Source organism: Syngnathus scovelli, chromosome 19 (genome assembly GCF_024217435.2).
Source record: "Syngnathus scovelli strain Florida chromosome 19, RoL_Ssco_1.2, whole genome shotgun sequence".
NCBI classification, from domain to species: Eukaryota; Metazoa; Chordata; class Actinopteri; order Syngnathiformes; family Syngnathidae; genus Syngnathus; species Syngnathus scovelli.
Window position 1 is genome coordinate 5,101,898 of NC_090865.1, and position 23,883 is coordinate 5,125,780.

General features: G+C 44.2%; 2 protein-coding genes and 1 long non-coding RNA gene across 3 annotated transcripts; 1 reads left to right on the forward strand and 2 right to left on the reverse strand.

Annotated features, from left to right (window-relative positions):
- Positions 1–425: 425 nt before the first annotated feature.
- LOC125987324 (uncharacterized) lies at positions 426–1,547 on the forward strand. Its single transcript, XR_007487977.2, has 2 exons — positions 426–799; positions 984–1,547. It is a non-coding gene; the product is annotated as an uncharacterized lncRNA (long non-coding RNA).
- A 1,802-nt stretch (positions 1,548–3,349) lies between these two features.
- Positions 3,350–6,914, reverse strand: si:ch211-288g17.3 (high mobility group protein hmg-12). Its single transcript, XM_049751478.2, has 2 exons — positions 6,746–6,914; positions 3,350–5,563 (listed from the first exon to the last, which is right to left on the reverse strand). Exon 2 carries the CDS (start codon positions 5,529–5,531, stop codon positions 4,143–4,145), a length of 1,389 nt encoding a protein of 462 aa, XP_049607435.1. The 5' UTR covers positions 5,532–5,563; positions 6,746–6,914; the 3' UTR covers positions 3,350–4,142.
- Positions 6,915–22,363: 15,449 nt separating this feature from the next.
- On the reverse strand, positions 22,364–23,754 carry LOC125987286 (trypsin-3-like). The gene is made up of 5 exons (XM_049751597.1): positions 23,648–23,754; positions 23,255–23,411; positions 22,925–23,178; positions 22,631–22,767; positions 22,364–22,560 (listed from the first exon to the last, which is right to left on the reverse strand). The coding sequence occupies exons 1-5, from the start codon at positions 23,685–23,687 to the stop codon at positions 22,411–22,413; spliced, it is 738 nt and encodes a 245-aa protein (XP_049607554.1). The 5' UTR covers positions 23,688–23,754; the 3' UTR covers positions 22,364–22,410.
- Between the last annotated feature and the right edge of the window lie 129 nt (positions 23,755–23,883).

Below are 23,883 nucleotides of genomic sequence, written 5' to 3' on the forward strand. Positions count from 1 at the left end.
TCATTGGCTGCCCGGGTGAAAAAAAGCAGGTCGCTGATTGGCTGGAGAGTGACCAGGTAAAGAGCCCGCCTCTTCGTTTTCATATTTTTCAAAATATATTTGTGTTTCATGTAGCAGAATATATACAATATTTAAAAAATATATTAAGTATATAAAATGTGTAGACCCCAGCTAACTCGTGTCAAATGGAAGTCAGCACACACCTTCCACCATTTGTATGTTGAATATTTTTCCTTTAAATTGTTATTTTTATCTTGTTGAGTGTTTACATGTTCAATAAAATCAATCGATGTGAACGTGTGTAAATTAATTTCAACATTATGTTTTTTATTATGTTCTTGCTCGAAAAGGTTTCATTATTTTCATTTGAATTGTACAGGTTATAGGTCAATTTTGAAGTGATTTGTCTTGTTCTCATTTTTTATATCACAAACCATTGCATTTGTATTAGGAGGTGCGTAGACTTTTTTTTATATTCACTGCAATAGATTAATTGATCAGAAATAAAATCATGAGGAACCTTACAATTATCCAACCCATCTGTCCGTTTTGAAACTCAAACTTGGTCCTTGGGGCGCAAAAGTTTGCCCACCCCGTCAGAGCGAAGATAGAAAGGCAGGGAGGAGGCCTGTCATTAGTGACACAATGCCATTGTCCCTTTAAATGAAGCAATTGTATGACCACATTGCAGTGTTTGGAATCGGCCAGGCCAACAGCAAACAATGCAGGTGCATGTTTGGCTTCTACAATCACCACCTCAATGCTAATTCAGCCTTGTTTACTTAGCCGGAAAGTTCAGGTAAAAGGCATCCACCAGTACATAAGTAAAAAATAGGATAGTGACAACTTTTTATATTCTGTGTACTGATTATTCAACGTATTTGGCATTTATAGATGTTCGGTTTGGACAAAAAGACAAGTGCTCAGTTGCGTATGAATGCCTCCGGGTGATCGTGTATGGAAATCTTTTTTTTGTTTTTAAGGAAAAGAACGCTCCGGGTTCAGTTTAACCGTCAGTGGTGTCATCGTGCGTGCGTGCGTGTGTGTGTCGCAGGTATGTTCTTCTCGACTCATTTGTTTGTCAGAGCAGCTGCGGCCTTTGCAGCGCTCTCCGTGTTGTGTGTGCTAGATAAATACAGGTGGAGTCCTTTTTCCTAAACCCAGCATACAAACTTAACATTGGGAGAGGGAGGTGGAGTTAAAAGAGTTAATAATAATTGTAATAGCAAACCACATACTTTTTAGTCATTTCCACGAGACATTGTGACAGTTGAAACATGGCGATTGCAAGCAGGCACGGGCAAGACGTCGGCTCCCGAGACACTCAAGAATTCCCTTGCCTCCTCCTGTGTCTCTAAAAGAAAAAAAATTAAATCCTACATGCCTGGCGTTTTTTTTTTACTTGTCCGGACATGGCCCGTGGATTGGGAGTCAGCCTGTTTGGCGGCTCTAGAATCACGAGCGAGTGCAGGCAGGTGAGATGGACAGACGGAGAGAAAATATTTCATACAGATGTGAAGGACGATTCAATATTGCAGTTAATTTTTTTTTTTTTAATTCCTGGCTCATTCATTATTATCTACTTTGTCGTCATTTGCATATTCATCATCAGATTATATATTTGACTATTATTTACAGTCTTTTTTATTTCCTCACTGTAAAGAATGAAATAAAAAAACAACATATGTATTTTTAGTTGATGAAATAATTGGCTCCCAGATTAGAAACGCAGCTCTCAAGCATAAAAATCTGCCCACCCTCAATCCAAAGCATACCACATCACGGAGATTGCTGTTATTGTGACTGCGCAGCGCCGAGTGCGTGCAGTTCGACTGGTCTGGCAACATCGTGGTGAAACCGGTTGGTTGGAAACGGGAGGCTGAAAGGAGAGGAAGTGTCAAATGAAGAAGGTTAAGAGGTAGCTTCCTCTTACGGTCGGGAATATTCTTTCACGTGACACAGGTTGAGGTGCTAACTCGTGGATTTGGGGAACATATGTTGGCCCTGAAGGGACTAAAAGAAGTCCCGTTTGTTTTCAAAGCTGTCATTTAATTGCCTTTGTGTCAGTTTTACAGTAAACCTTAACCCGGAGTGGCAAATAAACAACTTGAAGCGAGCACACTTGACTTCTTTTTTGGAGAACAGGGCGAGTCTCTTACCCCCCTCAAAGTGATGTTGTACAGAATATTGCCTTGACAGCATGAAAGGGAGAACAGGCATGAAGTACATTTTAAAATTATATTTGAACAAATGTATACGTGTGGAAGTGGTAAAATGTATATGGTTTCTATATCGTGGATTTTAAGGAACATGTTTCCATCCACATTCAGGACTTCATAGTTCCGATTTAAGATCGTGATCTTTGAACTTCACGTTACCTCATCAAAGATGACGGCTGTCGACGACGCCTCTCCAATCTCAGGAGGGAGATAATATTCTCCGCAGTTAGACACTTGCTGACACCTGGAAGATTTGCTTTCAGACTGTCCACCCCCCCGGGGCTTGACAACCCCACCCTGGGTCTTGTAATCTAGCAAGTCCCTGCACAACAGCAACAAGCCGCCTGCGGGCCACTCGGGCGTTCCCCTCACACACTTTCCCCCCGTTCACAAAAGGCTCATCTCGCTTTTCCTATGATGGAAAAAAAGAAGAAGCAGGAAGGTGATCAGGGCAAGCGGACGGCGTGATAGTTTTCTCACCAGGGTAGGATTTCAGTTGAATTGCATTGACATGATGTGATATGCTTTGGATCAATTCATGTAGTTTATCCTCTTTAGGGTCACAGGTGAGATTGCTTTTGGATGACAGGTGGCTGTCACAATTACACCAAAACATTGATCTTTTTAAGCGAAAAGCAGAAGTGTGGTCGTCAGTCAACCGCTCACACTCATCAATCCGTGATGAATGCCTAAAAAAAAAAATGGTTAAATTTACCTTAACCCTCTCTAAATGACAGCGACTTGGCTGTCATTACAAAATCTTAGAGCGAAACGTTGTCGCCATCTTCTGGTCAGTATATGAAATGGGTCCGTGTACCTTGCGTTCATTCGATTGCATATTTTGAAACGCAGTTCGGGAAAACAACGGGGCATTTTTGTTTTTTTTTTCAGGAATTGTAACGTCTAAAAAATAAATATGGGCAATTTTCCATGAAGCTGGATTTTGTTATGTTTTTTGTATTCGGTCTGGCAGAAGTTGGAAGAGACAGACTACAAATGACGCATACTCACCGTAGTGAAGCCAGCGGCGGCCATCTTACGTTGCCAAACTCTAAACGCGAACCTCAAAAATCAAAACTGAAATGAAAAGAAATGGCGGCAAAACGTAAACATGGCAAATAAAATGCAAACAAGGTCAACATTTTATTTCAAGAGCATATCTTACAAACTTGCTTCATGTCAAAAACCCAAAAATTCAGATAACTTTATTTAATTGGTTGGATTGGATTCCCCATTTAAAAAGTTCATATGTATTGGAAACATGGCCATTTCATGATTTTTTGTTTTGTTCTTTTTACGTTGTGACTTAACATCTAAGAACACATTTAAAAAAATACATACTCATAACAATATGGAAACTATTTAACAGCTACGTGTCAAAGATTGAGGAAAGTGAGAACGCACAGCTGTGACTTGAAAACAAATAGGGCGAGGGGAAACTTCCAAACACAAAGTAAGAAATCATGGCAGGAAGGCATTTGAGACAGAAGTCTTTTTTTTTTTTTTAAATTGTTTTTTTTTTTTTTTAAAAAAAAGGTATTATTTTTTGACGAGCAATTCATGAATCTAATATCCAGCAATTAAAACTAAAGAGGTACATTCAAAGCTTTGGCTATCAATGAAAAAATGTAAGGCTATCATATTGACGCAGCACTTGACTGGCAGGGAGATGAAGCGCCTGAATTGAGCTGTGTAGTAATGCTAAAAACTGGAATATCCTGTGAGAACTAAATTGGAGCTATAAACAGTCTTTTAAAAACAAACAAACAAAAGAAAAGTATAAGGATTCTAGTAAGACATACAGAATAAGACAAGACAATCAGTCGGTAGAAGGATATCTAACTTACCAGACTAAAATGGTGCCTAAAAGTGCAACACCTTGACGGATTGTTCATCAAGCACACCGTTTGAACACTTGCGACGTCACTCTTGAGAAGTACCACCCTCCTCGGCGGCGGCGTGTTCTTCCTGTTGCTGGGCGGTGGCGTCTTCTTTGCGCTCTCCCGCTTCCTGTCCCTTGCGTTCCTTTTCAGCGTTGTCGGAATGGTTGGACGTGGTGTCGTCGGGCGAAGCCGCGCTATGGACTTTGTTGTTGTTGCCAGAGTTCTTGGGGCGTCCCCTTTTGCGCGGCGCGCCGTCCTCTACCGCGGTAGACTGAGGGGGGCGTGGCAAGGCAGGGTTGCGTAGGTGGGCTCCTCGTTTGGATGCGGACTTGCGTGGTCGACCTGGTGTGCGGCGAGGGGGTTCGGGGGCTCCCTCAGGAGGATCCACCAGAGGATACTTTCGAGGTCTCCCGAGGGGCTTCCACACTTTGGGCTTAGCGGGCTCGCTGCGGGAGCCAGAGGGGTACTTCCTGGGTCGGCCTCTTTTTCGTGGTGGTCCGTCGTACGAGGCAGTGGGATGTTTTACGGCGTCTAACTTAGGCGGACGACCTCTGCCCCGACGAGTGGCTGGGACTCCCGCCGCAACCCCAGGGATAGGATGCTTCCTCGGTCTCCCGAGGGGCTTCCACACTCTGTTTTTGGAGTCCTCAGGGGACGGCAGCGGGTACTTCCTGGGGCGACCCCTTCCCGAAGCTACTTTCTTGGGTCTCCCGCGCTTCAAGCTTTTTCTGGGGAGGCGAATGACCAGCCGAGAAGGCGGGATCTGCTTTCTGCGGGGGCGTCCTGCTTGGAAGAGTGCCAAGGACATGGTTGGCTTCTTGTTGACGGAGCCTTTTGGTCGGCCCCGCCCTCTTCTGGGACCATCTACGGTGGGCGCCGGCCGCCGCTCGGCACTGCTCTTCCTTGGTCGCCCTCTGCCCCGCGAAGTGGCGATGCAGTTGGGTGAGTTGTTGACAGGATCATCATTGACGGGTGAGTTGTTATCATCATCGCCTAGCTCGACGCGAGGTGCCTTACAGACAGAGCTATCGGTACGCCCCGCTTCTTCGCTTTCGTCCTCGCTCGTGACATTCTCGACCTTGCGCTTCCCGGATCCTTTGGGGCGCCCTCTTCCCTTTTTGGGCGTGTCTGTGCCGTTGTCATGGGCCGCCTTTTCCACCGAACGTTTGCTCCCGGAGCCCTTTGGCCGGCCCCTCTTTTTGGGCACGTAATCTTCCCCCTTGCTCATGTCCTGGAATCCCACTACAGAGCTGTTGTTGGCGATGTCTGAAACAAGCTCCATAAGGTTTACGTCGTGAACGCTGATCTGCGACTTCTTGGAACCTTTAGGTCTCCCCCTGCCACTTTTTACCACAGAAATGTCCTTATTGGACTCCTGTTGGCCCGGAACGCTACCTTGTTCTTCAAACACTGTCGGTTCTTCTTCCATGCCGTTCGCATTGAATCTTTTACTTAATGCATCTGTGAAGTATAACGTCAAATATTGGCATCTCTTTATCAGTCATCCCGGTCATGGTAATCCACAATGATTGAATTAATGCAACAAGACTTGTTTGTAGAATTTATGTTATGTAAATTTCTAATACCATTAAATAAAAACAGGCAGTTATGATACTAACAATTTCAAGTCAAACTGATGCCTGGCTGGGTATAAATTTAAAAAATGACCCCTCTATTAAAAATGAATGGCACCCTCAAAACACAATGAATGGCACTGCCCTCTGCGGGTCATTAAGTGGAATGCAAGACCAATTCAAGGCACTTTTGGCTCCAATTTAGTCTGTAACGTTTTAAAAATTAAATAATAATTGAATGCAAGGCATTAACTTAAAATCCAATACGAATCACATTTTAATTTTGATATTCTATGCAGACAATAAGAATTATTCAATGTAGGCATTTTGGAGTTTGCTCTTTATTATAGTTAAGACAATAAGTAAGAACAAATGTATTTTAAAAACTTCAATTTGGTGCATGATAAAATGCACACTAGTCAATAATGACAATGGGATACCTTATGAGCAATAAATATAATCTATTATAAATAAATATACAAAGGCAACGCCAAACAGAAAATTAATTTACTATGTTTCGTTTTCATTAATTTTTAATATTTTATCGCTAGGAAAACAGCAAAATCGTGAGCTGATTATTAATAAGTCCCAAAAATGCCAAAAATATCACAATAATATTTTCCTAAAATGTAAAATTCGCAAAATCAAAGAGTAGTCATTTGTATAAAATGATGCTGTCGTTGTTGAGAGGGTGTGTTTATAAGGGCTTGACTAAATCCTGGACATCACTCTTAAAATGGCGGGAAGGCGTAGCAACATTCAAGTGTTTCCCCAAATTTATCCTTCACAATAATAACACCGCGCACCATAATAAATCTATTTTCGTCACGTAAACGGAATTTTAAATGCACAACATGAAAAAAATGTGTCCGAATGCGTGCAATTTTTCGCTAAGAAAACGTATCGTGCACGTTCATCATTTTGCAGCAAACAATCAGTATGTCTTTATGAAGCGGGTTGTTTTCCAGGTTATAGCCGGTTTCAAAATCGACCGCGGCGAGATGAGCAGTGAAGCTAGCAAACGTGGCCGTTTAAAACATCACATTCGACCGACCGTCAGTCCTCTTACCTTTACGCTGTCCCCCAAAATGCCTTTGAGTGAATTTAGCAGAAAACCTCGCATGAAAATATAACCGATGAAACCCACAAAAATGCACCAAACAATATCGCTGGGACGGGAATATTAAATTTGCTGTCACTTCCGGCGGTCCGTTCACAGCAATCGATCGGTATGAAACACAAGTTGCGTCACTTTGTTCCTACATGTTTTTTTTTTTGTTAAAACGATCGTACAACCTCTATCTTTTGGGGCAAGTGATTCAAGGAATTCTTGATTTTTGTTTAAATAATTAAAAAGAAAAATTATAATCCTAAAGGAAAATCGGTATATTTTTACCTCAATAAATTCTGCGTAAAACATTATCGACCTAAATCGACCATAGGCATAGTTTTATTATTAATTGAATTAAAATCAGTGATGTTAAATTGAGGTTGTAAAGAAGTATCTTAAACTTTATTTTATATAAAATGGTAAATGGCATTTATATACATGCATATTTTTTTCTTATATACATATATTTGTAACATTTTGATTATATATTAGGCATTTCAGTATAATGATCTATACATATATAATACATAATACTAATGATCATTAGCATAATTATTAAATTTTTTTATTCTGCACTAAAAATGTACTTAGCCTTTATTGGTATTGTATCAATGCAATCAAGTACTTGTTAATTTTTGATAAGCAGGAGGGTAAAAACGATTCCAAAATCAGAATGAGTGCATTTTATACTCACATTTTACTGCGCAAAAAGTAACGTCTTGTGTAAAAAAAAATCGAAGTAGATACATTAAATATAACACAAAATGTGATAATTTTATTTTTCTTATACATCTATGTAGATTCTGAGTCATACAAGTCATCGTAATCCTCAAAGGTTGAATTTGGTCAATATCCAACAAATTCAAGAGTTCAGTATTATTTTTTATGGTTTCTACAAATGTTCTAGAATGACTTGGGCAACTACAGTTGTGTATGCAATCAGGCTAATGATACAGGCAATGCATCCCCAAGGCCGATGGATCAGCATCATCATGACAAGAACAATGGCAGACGTATTCCAGAGGAGGTGGCTGCGGGAAACAGAAAGAAAGACAACCCCACGAGGAAGGGACTACATGTTGAACCCTCAGCCCTCCCCATCTTTTTATCCCTCTTCATGCATTTTGCCATGGTTACCAGACACAGCACAGCCACTTCATGTTCTTTACCAGCCAGTCAGCGGTCTGGGTACTAAGTCTGTCTGGCTCGGGATGCGCAAACGCATTGGTCGCATGTCACAAATGTTTTTCTACCATCACAAATGGGGGGAAAAAAATGCATGATTTGATAGGCAATTTAAGAGCACAAACAAAACATTTCAGTAAAAAAAAAAAAGTATCCCTCTGAAAAATAAAGGAAAAAATTGTCTTGGATTCCAACAATGTTTGGCAGGACAAACTCATGTGAAAAAAGCTCAAACGTAGATTATTCTCATTTTAAAATATTTAATAGAATATTTTAAATGTATTTAATTTATTCATTAATTCAAAATAATTTATTATAAATTTTAAAATATTTGTATTTTTTTATGGACCACCATAAAATGGTGGATCATGTTGCACTTTGGAGGTTCCACATTGCCAGGAGAAAAAAAAGAAGGCGTCTATTCCCAACAATATGGATACAAATCAACAGTTTGCTTGTGTGAAGTGTCCATCGCGGTGGTGTGGGTGTCCCTCTGGCTCAATCAACAGGCGAGACATTTCAAAACGACTGCTGTGCTTTATTTGCGGATTGGAATTGTCAGACACGGTGTGCGCTCATTAAACAGCATGAAAACTAATAACACAAAACGATAAGACAATCGGGAGTCAAGCAAATGAGGGAAGTTACCTGCGGCGCTGATCTAAGACTCAAGACTTCGGTTCTTCATTCAAAGATGGAAACAAAAATGACGGAACGATGAGCACAATTATAAAAGTGAAGACGTCTTTACCTGCCACAGTCATTGTCTCAAAATTCTGGACTTTTGTTTCTCAGCCGTTTCGTGATTGGACGCACCCACTACTGCCCCCTAGTGGATATCCCCACCATCTTCCTTTTGGAAACTTATTTGGCCTTTTTTTTTGCGTGCGTCTTTGCTCCCAAGGACCTCACCTGTGAGCGTTGACATCATCACAGGTTAAGGGTCTCAGGGACAAGGAAGCACACTGCGGCTCCGGAGAAGATGAATCGCGGGGCAGGGTGGGGCGGGGCGGTCGGAAGGACGTAGATTTGAAGAAAATCGCTCCGAGACAGAAACGTAGCTGCCGCAGTCCGCCATTTTGTGTCGCCAACTGCAACAAGAGACAGTTCGGAGAAGTGTTGAAAAGGTGCATTTTTTTTTTTTTTCTTAACTGTTTGGTCTGGACGTACGTGAACGGTGGGATAGGTCGGCCGTTTGGCGGCGGGCCCGTTGCGAGCACGCCGCCGTGATTTACCGGGAGCTCCATCTCCCCTTCTTTGTCTCTCTCTGGCCCACTTTTACGAGTCCCTCATGCTGCTCTCTCACACACGCACCACGGCAGACGCAACTCGAAGTAGCGCAAACGCGAAGAAATCGTAGTAGCGACGTCAAAAAAGAAAAACGGCAAGGGCAAACGACGGCGGGATGGACGGTCAAGACGTTCGTTTTTGCGCCCGTTATTTGTCAAGTACGCGCGACGCACACCGCCAGCTATTGATCCGTTTCCCGCCTCGGAGAGAAGAAAAAAAACAACAATTAATCCAGTGCTTAGGAAAATGAAATCTATGCCCCTGATATTTTTTTTTTTTTTTTTTTTTGCCCGCTTGCCTTCTGCCAAGTCACACTGGCGAGTCCGAGGCAAGGTAGTATACGAGCGCGCAGGCGTACACACGCACACACACACGCGCTATTATCTGGTACAACATCATGTCCTCCCTCCATCTATGAGCAGCTCCTTTCATAAATCTGTCACCTACCACACACACACACACACACACGAGCGTGCACGCGAAGATACTTATGCAAGCATGCAGCATCACCATCCACTGCTCTTTCTTCTCTTCTTCCGTCCCCGCCTCCCTCTGCTCCGTCTCAGCCCTTCCTCTCATTTTCATCCTCCCCCCTCTGTCTCTCTCTCTTTTCCCCCTCTCTCTCCTCCGCGGTAACCCCTTCCTTTTTTTTTTTCTTTTTTTTCCTTGCAGGCGTGACGTCCTGTCTCGCCCCGTCTTGGAGTCTGCTCTGCCTTGACACAAAAGACGCTCAGGTGTCTTATTGTTGGTGGCGGCAATTCAGAGCACTTTTCATATTTCACGTCGCCAAGGTTATTGCAAAATAGGATCAGGGCCATGGCTTCAATTATGGTTATGAGTGTACAGTTTAGCAATATCCTGCTTCGGTGGGGTTTTGTATGAAATAAATAAATGGATGAATCAAAAAAAAAATATTCCGTCGCAGCTCTGATGCGACAATTTTGACGGACCTCTGTATGAAATTTTTTTCAGGAAATGGTGAGGCCAAACAGAACGAAATATTTTCAGATGTAATATAAAATGAAGCGCAATTGTATCGCAAAGTTGATATTTGCTTTTATTGGGATGTGTCATTGATTTTCAATATTTTTTGACTTTAATCAGTTTTCCTTAAGTCTGAAAAGCACGATGCGTTTGCTTTGCGTCAGTTATTACGAGCGCCGAACATCAGCAAGGATGCAACTCCAACTATACGGATGCTGACAATGAAATTAAAAAAAAAAAGAGAATTAATTCATTAATCAGCCAGCCTTCCCGTGTTTAATGTCAAAGGTCTTTGCTTCTGGTCATCAATTTTGTGTGACAGTCCAAGGTAGTCGTCAGCCTTTTTTACGTGAATTTGCGACAAAGCATGAAAGTGAATGAAGATGGAGTAAATGAGTTGTGATGCGTTTTGCAAGCCGATTTCTTTCCGTGTGTGTGTGTGTATGTGTGTGTGTGCGCAAACCAACGAGCAGCTCCCTGCACAGATTGCTGATATACGCTTTTTTTTTTTCCCCCTCCTCGCCCGCCGCAACGCAATGCGGATACTGAGCGTCTGAGCCACTCGCCAGACACAGTGTGGGGGGGACAGAAGTGCGGGGCTGGGGGGGGGGGCAGAGGGAGGGGCGGTGGCGGCTGAGGGCGCAGCGAGGCGAGGCGAGTTCATCACACACACACACACACATACACGCACAGTGTTCTTCAGGACATGGTGCCAACAACCTGTAAGGACGTGGAACAAAGGCTCACTGTTACGCGTGAAAAAATTCAACACTTGCTAATGCTAACGTGTCCAATTTATGACTTTGAGCGTGTCGCAGCACGGCGGACTGCGGCAGCAAAGAGCACTGCGGAGGAAAACGGACATCACCAGACTGGCGGAACCTTCGGACGTATAAAGTCCAAGTCGATTGATCGACGTCGAGATTTGTTAATTTGGTTAATCGAACTCGACGAAAAGAAAAATAGCACTGCATTGTATGTAAACACGAGACAAACAGATTTGTAATCCAATTACAGTAGGTAGTAGAGTACTTTGGGGGCGTGGCCTAATGAGTGACTGTCGCAGTTGCGGTGAGACCCCACCTTTGCTGCGTTTGGTGTAAAAAGACGCAAAAGGCGTATCTGTCATTCATTCACCTCCCCGATTGCGTCAAATCATTTCCAAGCCTAAAACATCCGAGTTTCTTTCTACTTTCTGGTCTTGACCCGGTCTTCGTGCTTGCGAGGCAGGTGAAGGCGGCAGCAGAGAAGACTTGGCCACACCGCAGGGAAAGCTAGAAGGTTGTACAGTTATCTCCAGGCTGCTTATGATGCGAAACAATACAACCAACTACCTCACGCTGCAGAGCACCTCCTTCGTCATCTTCAGCGGACTTTTCAGGAACACGGATTTGGCTTCATTTTTCTCATAACTTTTCAAAATCATGTTTCTAGGTTTCGACTCTGTCAGAGACTGACGATGAGTGTGAATTAAACCTGGTGAACTTGATCCCTTCTGCGAATTTGTCTCCCTCTTGTGGCCGTACGGCGAACTAACGCCCTCCCACCCACCTGAATGCGAGGCAGCCCCTCCCCTCCTTTCCTCTGTGGAATCACAAAGGCGAGCACTTAACCTGCAGTCGCTCACCATGGCCTACTTGCTGGAATCTTCCACGTTCTCAAAGGCTGGATTGAGCACTACCGAAAGCTTCCGTTTGACATTCGCGAGAATGCGGCCAGTTCCGATGATTAGTTTCACATGCAGAAAAATGCACGGGAGATAAACCGATAAAAGCTTCAGCATGCAGAGAAAGACATGTTCAAAGTTGCTCCTGATGAACTTGCTCCTGATGTCACTCACCAGGCCACGCCCCTTTAGGTAACTTGCCCCTGATGTCACTCACTAGGCCACACCCCTTTAGAGAACTTGCTCCTGATATCACTCACTAGGCCACGCCCCTTTAGGTAACTTGCTCCTGGTGTCACTCATTAGGCCACGGCACATCCAACGATGACTACAAGGTCCAAGCCGATGGACACGGCGAGCGTTGGGTGCAACTTGAATTCTCGCAGTCGCGTCCTCGCCAAGGCGCCGCCCATTAGCGTTCAATTTGTGTTTTGACAGCCCTCCCGCACGCTCGTCCGCAGGAGTCATTGATTGCCTGATCGGAGTTAGTTAGCGGGGGCCTCCTATTCAGCCGGGCACAATGCGGCAAAAATACAAGAGTGCTCTATTCATTCGGGCCTGGGGACAAACAAGATGGTAGGGTAGCGGTCGCGTCCCTGACTCCCGCCATTGTGCCGCCGGCTTCACATGATTGAGTGAAAGTAGGTGTTAAGTTTGGCAGCTGCGTCCGCCTCGCACAGACTTCTTTTATTGGAGCGCTTCCAAGCGCAAACCCGTTCACCTCGCCTCGACGCGCCACGCCAATGGACCACCCTGCCGTCCGCCCTCCATTTTCTCACCTCTCTGAGCAGCGGCAACTTTATCTTTATTTTTTTTTCCCCTTACTGTGGCAACCTCTCCGTTGTCTTTTTTCGGAACCCCTGCGTCCCCCGACACCCCCCCCCCTTTTTCCAACCACACTCGGATCTCATTCAAAGTCAGACCACGCTTGAATGCGGCATGGTTGTGCCAATGCCAGGCAGCTCTTTGCCAGTTTGCCTGGCTGGGGGAGTGTGATGGGAACACCCCACCCTCACCAGCATGCATGCTGGTGTCGCAAGGTCGTGAGAATTGCGCTGAAGGCAACATTGGCAAATGTTTCATGTCCAAATGTTTGTGATGGCGATCGTACGTCATCCAGAGGCGTCTTAAAGCTAAACAATTGCACTCACAAGATAAACACTTGCACTTCAAAGAAGGGAAGGAATATTGCGTCTTGCCACTATCTGTTGTTTACTTTAGAATGAGGAAAAAAAAGTCATATATGTACATATATACACATTTTTTCCCCTTTTGTAATATCATGACAACTTCCCAACAGACAGATTTTTTTTTTCCCATTTACAACTCGACTGCTAAAATGTCGACTACTCTGGTCAAATTATTTTTGTCTTAAAATTGTACTTAAATCTAAACGACTACATACAATAATTTTTTTCTATTTGATAAAATCAGAAAAAAAATATTCGTGTATATATTTTAATTATATTGTTTTTTTTAACATAACTGGAAATAAAATTGGTACTTTTTGTGGCTCCCCCCTTAAAATAGTTTGCAAAGTGGTGAGACAAAATCAAAATAACACGGATAGCCGGAATAAGGTGGCGCTGGTGCAATTTGTGTCGAGAGGCTCTCGCGCTCTGACGTTATTTACAAAATCTGGGGGGGGGGGGGACATTACCATGGGAACGCACCACCAGGCAAACGCAAAGACTTGGCACGATGCCCCTCGACAGTTGCTAGGGCACAGTTGTCAATAGCTACCGGGTAGTGCATGTGAAAATGCGTCGTGATATATATTCTTTTTTTTCCCCCCCCCCGAACATCATTTGGTGCAAATTACCTGGCATCCATCTTTCATTGACTTTTCCCATGGCTGGCCGTGCCGGGAGTTTGCCTGCTTGACCGACCGCCGCATTCCTGCAAGCAGCGGAGCATCGTGCACATTATTACTAGCATACCACAGCATAGCAAAGAGCAAACAATAACAAACATATTGAACTACGCAAATAACCCCTCCCCCCCCTCCCTTTTCCCGCCATGTTAACCAACACGTTCTTGGCTGCAATCTGCCGCCGCCGATTCGCCTTTAAAGGCGAGCGAAACGTACTTAATTAAATTAGAACGGACAATCCCCTCGATGAACACAAAGCGATGAATACAAACATAAGAAACATCACATAGCCTACGAGTATGAAAGGGATTAACTAAGTGGGAGATAATGGCGTAAAGCGCAAAAAGGAAAGGGGGGGGGCGAGAACAGAAACATGTACAGCACAGGCAGTTAAGGACAGAACTAATGAATAATGCATTGATGGGAAAATAGAAATCTGGATGATGAATCCAAAATTCAGACGCCATAAATAGCTTTGCGCGGCCTCAAAGAACAACCGACATCACGGACTCTTTCGATTAACAAAAAAAAACTACACATTTGTTCAAGAAGCAATACTGTGCTTTTTTTTTTTTTTTTGTACATCTTTGTTTTACAAGCCAATGCTCGGAACGCTAGTTTGACAGCAAGCCCCGCCCACATCAGACTGAGTCAAGTTCAAAAATGCTGTTGTTGTCGTTTGCCGTCGCGTTGTCTTTTTAACTCGAGATTCGGGATTGATGAGGAATTTTTTGAATGTCACGAGTTTGTCCGGATGCCGTCTGCGGCCGCGTGCGTTCACCTTGCGAGGCTTGTCCTCGTGTTTGTTCGTTGCGGCAGAGGGCGGACTAGAGGATCAATCGGGAACAAATTAATTCAGATCAATATGAAGCCAAAAGGGGCCAAAACATCAATTTTTTTTTTTTTTGAACACTTTGTTGTTCCCTGAACTTTGTTAGTCGTTGCACAAAGTGTGTCCATCTATTTTCGTTTTTATGTATGCATGCAAATAACCGAAAAAAAGCGGCGCTCGCATCTCACCGGGGGAACGACATCTGCTCCTGTCAGCTCGCAGCGGTCGACGGTCAACGTGAACTTTTCACCTTTTCTGTTCATGAATAACACAAATGCTTCACCCTGAGCAGACTGCAACGCTCGGGGAGGATTTCATGCTGAACTTTAACTCCCGATTGTCTTGATCTTGACTTTTACAAGTTATCCTGACATTGCTCTGAAAAGCCAACGCTAAACGGAAAACAAATTCTCACCAAAATTTCAAATTATTTATTAGAATCAAAGTTTTTACATACAATCAATTCCGAAGTAATTTCAAGTTAACATTTGACTTTATTGTACCATTGTGGCCTCCGGCAGCGATCAAATCGAGCCTATTGACTGCCAAGTGTTGATTCCTGTAAAGGCAGGAAAATAACATCTCTTAAGCAGCGAGCGCCGCGCCGCCATTGTTAGCGCGACAGCTCGGCTTTGCGGCTCTTCTCATCTCCGCGGTCGCGCGATCAAAGTGTCGAGAGCCATTTGGGAGTCGAAAAAGATAGCGGCGGTGGGGAGGTGGTGGGGAAGTATAATGAAAATCTGCCAGCGCTTTAACATTTGTAAACATCTTTCCAGCTCAAGGTTCCGCCGCCTTTTCACTGACAAACGTTAGCTTTAAGTGCACTATACATCGTAGCTGGCAGAAATGACGCCTGGTGGTATTGTTAAGGGCATAATTGGCAGGAATGGTGTTGAAATTGAGGCTTTTATGTTTTGACTTGGGAAACTGGTGTTAAGTCTTTATTGATGTTCTCACCTGAGTGCTTGATAATAAGGACTGCAGTAAAGAGGTAGCGTGGAGAAAAGAAAAAAAAAAAGTCCTCCGACAATTATTCTTATGCTGTTTGTACAATGCTAGGCGTTGAATTATTAAGTGTGTTTCTGACAAAAGGAAGCCAACAAGAGAGCGAGCTTAGCCTGCCATATATAACAACTATTCCGAGCAGTCTGCTTAAGCGAAAAAAAAAAAAAAAAGTGCAAACGTCTTTTCTTCCTGACAACTCCTCCCCCTCCCTCTGTCCCCGTAAGCCGTCTTCATTCCGCGCGTCCCGTCCTCGCCACGCCTTTAATGCGCTTTGGCGTGCGCCGGCCACGGGCGCTCGCTTGTGCGTCCCAGACTGGGGGTCAGCGTCGTCGATGACATCATCGGCGCTCACCCTGCCGCACTGTCTGGTCCCGCCAGGTCGCCGTGCCTTTGACGGGCTGAGTAACAAACCGTTGCGCATTTTCATTGTCGCCAACGATATCACGATAAGTTTTCACTCTGTAGCGTCCCTCTCGGTCACCAGATGCAGTTTGGCCCTTTGAAAGCTGCAAACTGAACACCCAAGGGGTCTGCTTAACCCCCCCCCCACACACACACACACGCAGACTCCCCGCTGTCATTCAGCTATACGATGTCCTTCACTTGGGAATACATTCAGCTCATATGAAGTATGTATGAAGCCCCCTCCCACCCGTCTCGCGTGTGCAAAGACAGGGTATAAATCATGAATGACCAGCATAAGCAGGCGCTGTATGCATGCCATTACGTTCGTGACACGTTTAGAGCATGCATAAGGCAAACATTTATGCTTTAATAATTAAAAAATAAATTTAAAAAAGGGGTTACCGTATAAAGACCCCATGGAGTGAATATTTGACATGTAGGGCGGCACAGCGCGGGGGCAAACGGGGACAAGCCTGATAAGATATAGCGTGACTGCAGATTAACAAACGGCGACAGACAAAGAAGGCAGCGCGGCAAAGAACAAAAGATGTGGAAAGCGAGGAGAGCTGCGAGGCGACTGCGGTGGCGGTGAGGAGTGTGCTAAAATAGGTGGCAGACTCCCCGTCGGTGACAGAGTCGCGCGGGGCTGAGGAATTCTCCCCGGACGCATTCCTTCAGTCTTTGCCGTGTTAACCCGTGACAGACCCGTTTAAAAAGATCGATTCAACACAAAAAAAAAAATGTCGTGGGAGTGATTTGACATCATACGAGGTACAGAAGAGGAATTTACACGGTGATTTCGAAAACGGCGCATTAATGTGAAAATTAAATAAAAATGGCCGGCGGCTTCTTTCCAACATGCTGGACTGCAACAAATCTCTGCGCAAATATGTTCACGACGGAAGGAGGGAAATAGAAGTCAAAGCGGGCAGTTCAAGCATGTGTGAATCAACAGCTCGTGTGTGTGTGTGTCTGGAGACAATGCGCGGGATTCTGCAAAAACACATTGTGAAAATATCGCCGCGCAAGAAGGGCTCTATTGTGCGGGCCGGGCTCGCGCGACGGCTCCGGTGAGGGGGCACGCCGGGTGACAGCAGCACAAATGTGATGAATGCAATCGCCGAAAGCTGCTCGCAATGCGACAAGGGCCTTTTTCATAGACGCAAATTTTGTCTGACAATCGAGACGTGACCCACGGATGACCCCTTTTCGGTCGAGACGGTCGCCGGCACTTTTTTCGACCTCGGTTAAGTGTCGCGGTACGAAAAAAAAAAAAGATGGCCGCCCGACACAGTCTGCACACGTGTGCGGTCGCATAGCTGCCGGCTTAATGGCGACACAATGACTCAGGACGGAGTAATTCGATTACTCCGATGGCGCATTGACGTTTCGATCGGGCCGCTGAGTTCCATTAAGGGGTAAAGAGCGACATGGCGCACTCGACTGACATTTTACATTGAGAGCAGGAGCTCGTTTTAACTTACATGAGGGAAAATAAAAAAATGTATTCTTACCTGATCAAAATGGCATCTTCAAAGTTGTCGCTTTGCATTCTCCATCTGGAAAATAAAGTGACAGAGACTGTATGATAGATAATACGGCGTCAGCAACAAATCAACGATGGAAAATAAACATCCCTTGGGTGCTATGACACTGTGAGGGGGGAAAAAAAAAAAAATCACTTAACACATTTGCGCTCGCCTGACAGGAAAAGCGAAAACAATTATAGAGTGACAAAGCAGAAGGTGACAAGGAAAAAATGACAAGTCTGCTGCTGGTGTTTTTCTTCCTTTCATGTGTTTTGAATGAAAATTAATCTTTTATCGATACGGGTTTGTTCAGTAAATACACACGACAACTTAAGCGCCGCATGCTAGTGCTAGCTAGTCGATTGAAATTTCAGAGCGGCTAGCTAGTTTGAAGGACCGTTGGAAATGCCCAAAAAGTCAGTTTCAAATCAGAATAGGCGAAAACAAAAGCCTTTTAAATGTAGCCGTCTGTTAATGTTCAAATTTGAAAGCAATCAGCCATATTGTTGTTTCTTTTCAAAGGAGGCCTGGACATTGTCCAAAAAGCCCTAAAATGGATGCGTTGAAACAAAACGGCTGACAGAAACTTGGCAATTTAGCGTTGCCCATCTGTCTACTCCAGTGTTGCTTCATCTTTAGTGAGCCAGGATACTTTATTTAGAAAAAAAAGTCTCAAATTTGGTAGCGAGTCTTTGACGGACACCTGGAAATATCCAAGATGACCCCAAAATGGCTGCTTGAAAGCAAAATGGCCGACTTACTGTGTCTTTCGGGGTTTTTGGGGGTGCCCTACTTGAATTAATTCGTTGGAAATGATGCCCGTGTGCACAAAATGTCCACGCATTAGCTTTAGCATCACGAGGATAGCGATTCAAGATGGGCTTTTAATAACAAAGAAAAATCATTTGCGTGTGGAAGTATACAGGCCGCCGCGCACATTTGAAGTCTACTTAGGCGGGGGGGGGGTGGGATGGGTCTCTTTAAGGGTCGGGTATTTATCAGCATGCTGACCCTACCACTGAGTTCATTCCATAAGCAGAGCCATATAGCTTTCTCCTGCGGAGCCCCCCCCCGCCAGATCACGAGCCACCGCAGTTATGTAAGATTACATAACAGCAGGTCTGTCTGTGTAATATTTCATAACCTGAGGGGGTTGAGGAGTTGGGGGGTGTGGGGGGGCACTACGCTGGTCACCAAAGCCCCCCTCGGAAATGGATTTATTTATTTTGACGAGTGCAGTCAATTTGGGTTCAAAGTGGGAGGGAAGTGGCGGATTTTTCTGGGGGGGGGGGGAGTCAAGGGTAAGGTTGAGGTCGGGACAACGGCGAACAAAAGCCATCCCCCCCTCGGTTGGGTTATCGCAAATGTCGGACGGCGGCGGCGTAGCCATCGAAATGCTTCGAATTGAGGCAGGCCAGCTAGTAATTGCAAGCTAATGTGTGTTTTTTTTTTTTTTTTTTTTGGGGGGGGGGGGTTACGGATGCTGAGAGAAAAAAGAAGCTGGAGTAAAAAAAAAAAAGGGAGAGTGAAAGGAGAGCGGAAGGGGACAATAGCATTTGTGCCGACATCAGACCTTCGCTTTGACCCGGTTATCCATCAATTTTGTTTTAGCAACCACTGGACGAAAACTCGTCTTTAAGAGTTACTGTAAGCAAGGCCGCAATTTACCTTCCAGTTCCTGCGACGACATCACACGGGAGGACCGAAAAGTCAACGCGTGTTACGCCGCAGATATACGGATGATTAGGAGGAGAAAAAAAAAAGCGGGTGCCCTCGTCCGGCTGTCTAAACGGGATGTGACGGACACAAGTAGGTTGGGAGCGAGGGAGGGACATTTTGGAAAGCGGGCGGAATACTCACAGATGAATGAGATGGTCACCACAGAAGAAGAAGAAGAAGAAAAAGTCAGCTTCCATATCTTGAGCCCCCCCCTCACTTCTCGCCGTATTTTTTTTTAAGTCATCCCCACCTCGCTCCTCTCCTCCCTCCCATTTAACCTCGGCCACTGCCGGTACTCGTTCTCCTCTTTCTCCCGCATGACCACGCTCTCCATTTTACCCCCCCCCCCTCACAAGGCAGGAATCTCTCAGGGGAGGTGGGGGGGGTGATAATCGAATGGAACGCGCCGCATCCGAGCTCGCCCTACCTCGCCGAGAGAAGGAAAAAGCCCGTCGCGTTGGGTCTTGGCGGGGGAAAAGTGGGATAGTAAGATAGCGTGAGGAGAAGGAAGGCGTGAGAAGAAGTGCCTTGGGAGGTGGGAGGGCTGAGAGAGAATGAGAGAGCAAGCGAGCGAGAAATATCCAGCAGAGAGGGAGGAGGCGAAGGAGGAGGAAAGAGGGATTCTTTTCCTCTTTTTAACTTCTTCCGCCGAAAGCTGTGGGGAAAAAGGAAGAGGAGGAAGAAAGACGGGGGAGAGAAAGGAGCCGTTCCTTTTCCTGCTTGGCTGCCGTTTTTTCTTCACGTGCACTTGAACTCTAATCCTGTCTGCTCCCCCCCGCCGCCCGCCCGCCCCCACCCCTGGCTTTATTCCTTGCTTTCGCTCTCCTACTGCGCATCTGCCTTGCTCACCCTTTTCTGGAAATAGTGCGTGAGAGGGAGGGAAAAAGGAGAGAGGGCGAGGGGGACAAAAAGGGGAGAGAGACGTTGACTGTGGGGGGGAAGGGAAGAAGCATAGACGGGCTGCAGGGAGCACAGGGCTGCTCTGTGTGCGTGTGTGCGTGCATACGTCTGACTATAGACACACACATTCACACGCAACACGACGATGCTAGCATGCTAAGCAGCAGGGATGTGCCCTACATTAGATGCCCGAAAGGAAAATCCCTTTTTAATTGTCCGTTTTGACTGAGCGGTCATGTCACACTTTTGAAAACAAAGGATTTGGATCGAAGTGAATTATTGGAGTTTTGCAGCAAGTCATCCCACTTGGCCACCATGCTTGGTTTTTAAAAGAAATGCACAAAATGGCACTTTGAAATCAAAAGAGACGAACCCCTGCACCACTGTGACCATTAATGACGCTGAAATGGATGCTTTGTATCAAAATGGCGGATTTCCTGGTGTGCCCAAATGGCAAAGGACCAAGACTCTGCATTACAGCATTGCTCCGATAATCTCATCCTGAATGTGTTTTTAAATTTGGTAGCCAGAAAAAAAATAGGGCAAGAGTTTGAAGGACAATGTCACTGTCATCATCAACTGTATTTTTCATTGACCTCATTTCAATATAACTAATATTTTGTGTATTCATTAAGACATCTAAATCTTGCGCCGCAACATTTGAATTTAAAAATATATTCATGTAATATTATTTGAAAAATATCAATATTTTTTGCCTATTGCTTAGTGCTGGGGCATTAAATATTAATATTAAAATCATAAAAATCTAATAAAAAATAATTTGAATTAAAATAATGCAACAACTTAAAACAACAAATAAAACAAAAATGAAATTAGTTGTGTACTTATTTTTGCGTGACATTTTTTTTTTCAAAATTCTCAAAACTTTTGAACTATTTTTTTTTTTTACATCTCTTATGATTACACACAAAAGCTACATAGCTTGAAATGTATAAAATGTGTCTGTTGCTGAGAAAGTTTTTTTCTTTTACCACATTCTCCATTGTGTCTTCAATGCTGATGACTTCTGAAGCTTTTTATCGGGAGTCTGATAAAACAATAAACAAGACACAATGAGTGCACACAACCCTACAGCGCCCTCATCTGGCAATCAGAAGCATTACATCTCGAAAGATATTAAAGTAAACCAGAAAAACAGACGGGAATTTTACTGTAATGCAACCTGCAAAATAATATTAGGCATATAAAATGTAATTATCGTTGATACTGTCATGATTTATGCTTTGGAAGAGGCTTCAAAAGGTTAATTGGGGCGGCAACGTCGTCGTTGTGTCGTACCTGTTAGCAATTCTCGTTCGACGATAATTAATGTTTTAAATAAAATACACGGTATCTTTGCACGTTCGTCACTCATTTAATTATTGGAACATTTGCTTAAAGCTTACCTTTGGGTTCAGCTTGCCTTGTGTAACGGGAAAGAAAAACAAAACTAAGAAGTCAATCAAGTGCTGCCGAAGTTTGTGACGAATCGCAATTGCTAAGTTGCGTTCAAAACTATGGGACAAGTCTATAGCCAAACCCATGACATTCAGTCGTGATAAATAAAGTAACAATGAAAATAATAATAAAATGATCTAAACTGTTTACTGATAGTGGCGATGTTTATTCAAACAAAAGTAAGGGCTATCCTTATTTTTGTTTGCTTAAACATAATCTTCAAAATTACAATTTTCCAGGATCGACTCCAAACGCACCATTTGTAGTTTTTGTTGCATGATAGAGGTGAAGATGTAAACGGGTGATAGTTTATTTACGAATTAGACTAATACATAATGCTAAAATATGTAATCGTGTATGTGATGTGCTTTACTTATTGCTCGTTTTCCCTCCATTCATTAATTGTAAATGATTTCTCTAAGTATAAACTGTGTTAATGAGCTTAATAAATACATTTGAATTCATCAAGTGTAGGGAAAAATGTAGAACTATAAAAGTGTCTATGCTGCCTTTTACTTGAAAATTTCTAATGTCTATTTTACACTAAAATAGTTGTCAAAGGTTCAATTTCATTAACTTGCACAAAAATACCACCAATTTAACTGCATTAATATTATATTAAAATATGTATATTAGGATGTATTCAATTTCCACAGGCCTAATAACGTGTACGGAAAAAATTTGGGGGGGGATATTTTGGCGGTTTTCTACAATAAGTGGAAAGCAAACATTTAAAATAATGACATTTATTGAATAACCAAGGTGTTTGTCAATGACTTAATAATTCCTCATGACGTTGTTGATCCAGCTGTTGTAGCGACACACGCGGGCGTACACGCTGGGGTGATCCTTCATGGCGCAGTCATAGCCCCAGGAGACCACACCCTGCAGCTCACCGTTGCAAACCAGAGGACCGCCAGAGTCCCCCTGAAGACGCACGAACAGTCGATTTAGCCGATTTTGTTGGATTTATGTATTTACATTGAAGTAGGCGTACCTGGCAGCTGCTGGCGCCGCCCTGCATGAAGCCGGAGCAGAGCATGTTCTGGGTAAAGAGGTGCGGGTAAGCGTTCTTGCAGATCCTGTCGTCAATGATGGGCTGCCTCAGACACTGAAGCCTGTCGGGGAAGTTGTCTAAGGGAAAGGAATGAATAAAATAAAAAATCCTGACACAGATGGGACAAAATGTCCATAAAGCAAATGACGTAAAATAAAAGTCCCAAATTTACTTCATTTGCTACAAGATGGCGCCAAAGCACATTTCTTTTCTTCACCACAAATGATGACTTACTGCCAGGGGCGGCCATATTGCCCCAGCCGGACACCAAGCAGTTCTCGTCGGCGAAGGTGCAGCGAGAAGGCAGCGCCACGGTACGGACGTAGTTGTTGAGAGCGGCCGGGCGGCTCAGCTTGATCAGCATGATGTCGTTGTCCAGGTTTTGGCTGTTGTACTGCGGGTGCTTGACCAGCATGGCCGCGTCGATCCACTGCTCCGTGCCCTCGTTGACGGCGATGTTGTGCTCGCCCAGACGCACTTGAACGCGGCTGGGAGAGGTAAAGTTTAGTTGCTGCTGTTTTGGTTAACAATTTCACTTTAAAAAAAAAAAAAAATTCTACTCACGACTTGTAACAGTGAGCAGCGGAGACCACCCATTGGCTGGAGATGAGGGAGCCACCGCAGAAGTGGTAGCCGGCGTTGAGCGACACCTGATAGGGGACCGAGTGACGGGGGCACTCGGAGCCCCCGACAATCTTATCGTCCTGCTCGGCAGCAACAACTGGCAAATGGTACAAGCGGCTTACAAATTGTTTCGCTAAGACACGATATGCAATTTGGCGGTTGAACACCAAAGTACTACTTTTATGCAAGTTTTAAAAAGTACATCTACTTTTAGCAACTACAATGCAATTTAAAACATATTACATAAAAAAAGGGGCACCATGGCAGTTGCAAAAGGAATACAAAATAGTTGGCGGAAATCTAAACATGATATTTTTGGGGGAATTTTCTTACATGCTGCACCGAGCACAGCCAGCAGAATCAGGGCCTTCATGTTGACGTGTGCGCTTGACTGTCCTGAGCAGGAGGCGGTGGACTTATATACACACACGCGGGCGTGCGCACACACACTAATGGCAGCTTGAGTTGGAGGAAAAAAAGGCACAAAAAGTGTTATCTGGGAAAACAAGCATATGGCTGGAATGACCTTGAGTCATATAAGCCTGCCACCATCGTCATGTGACTTCTAC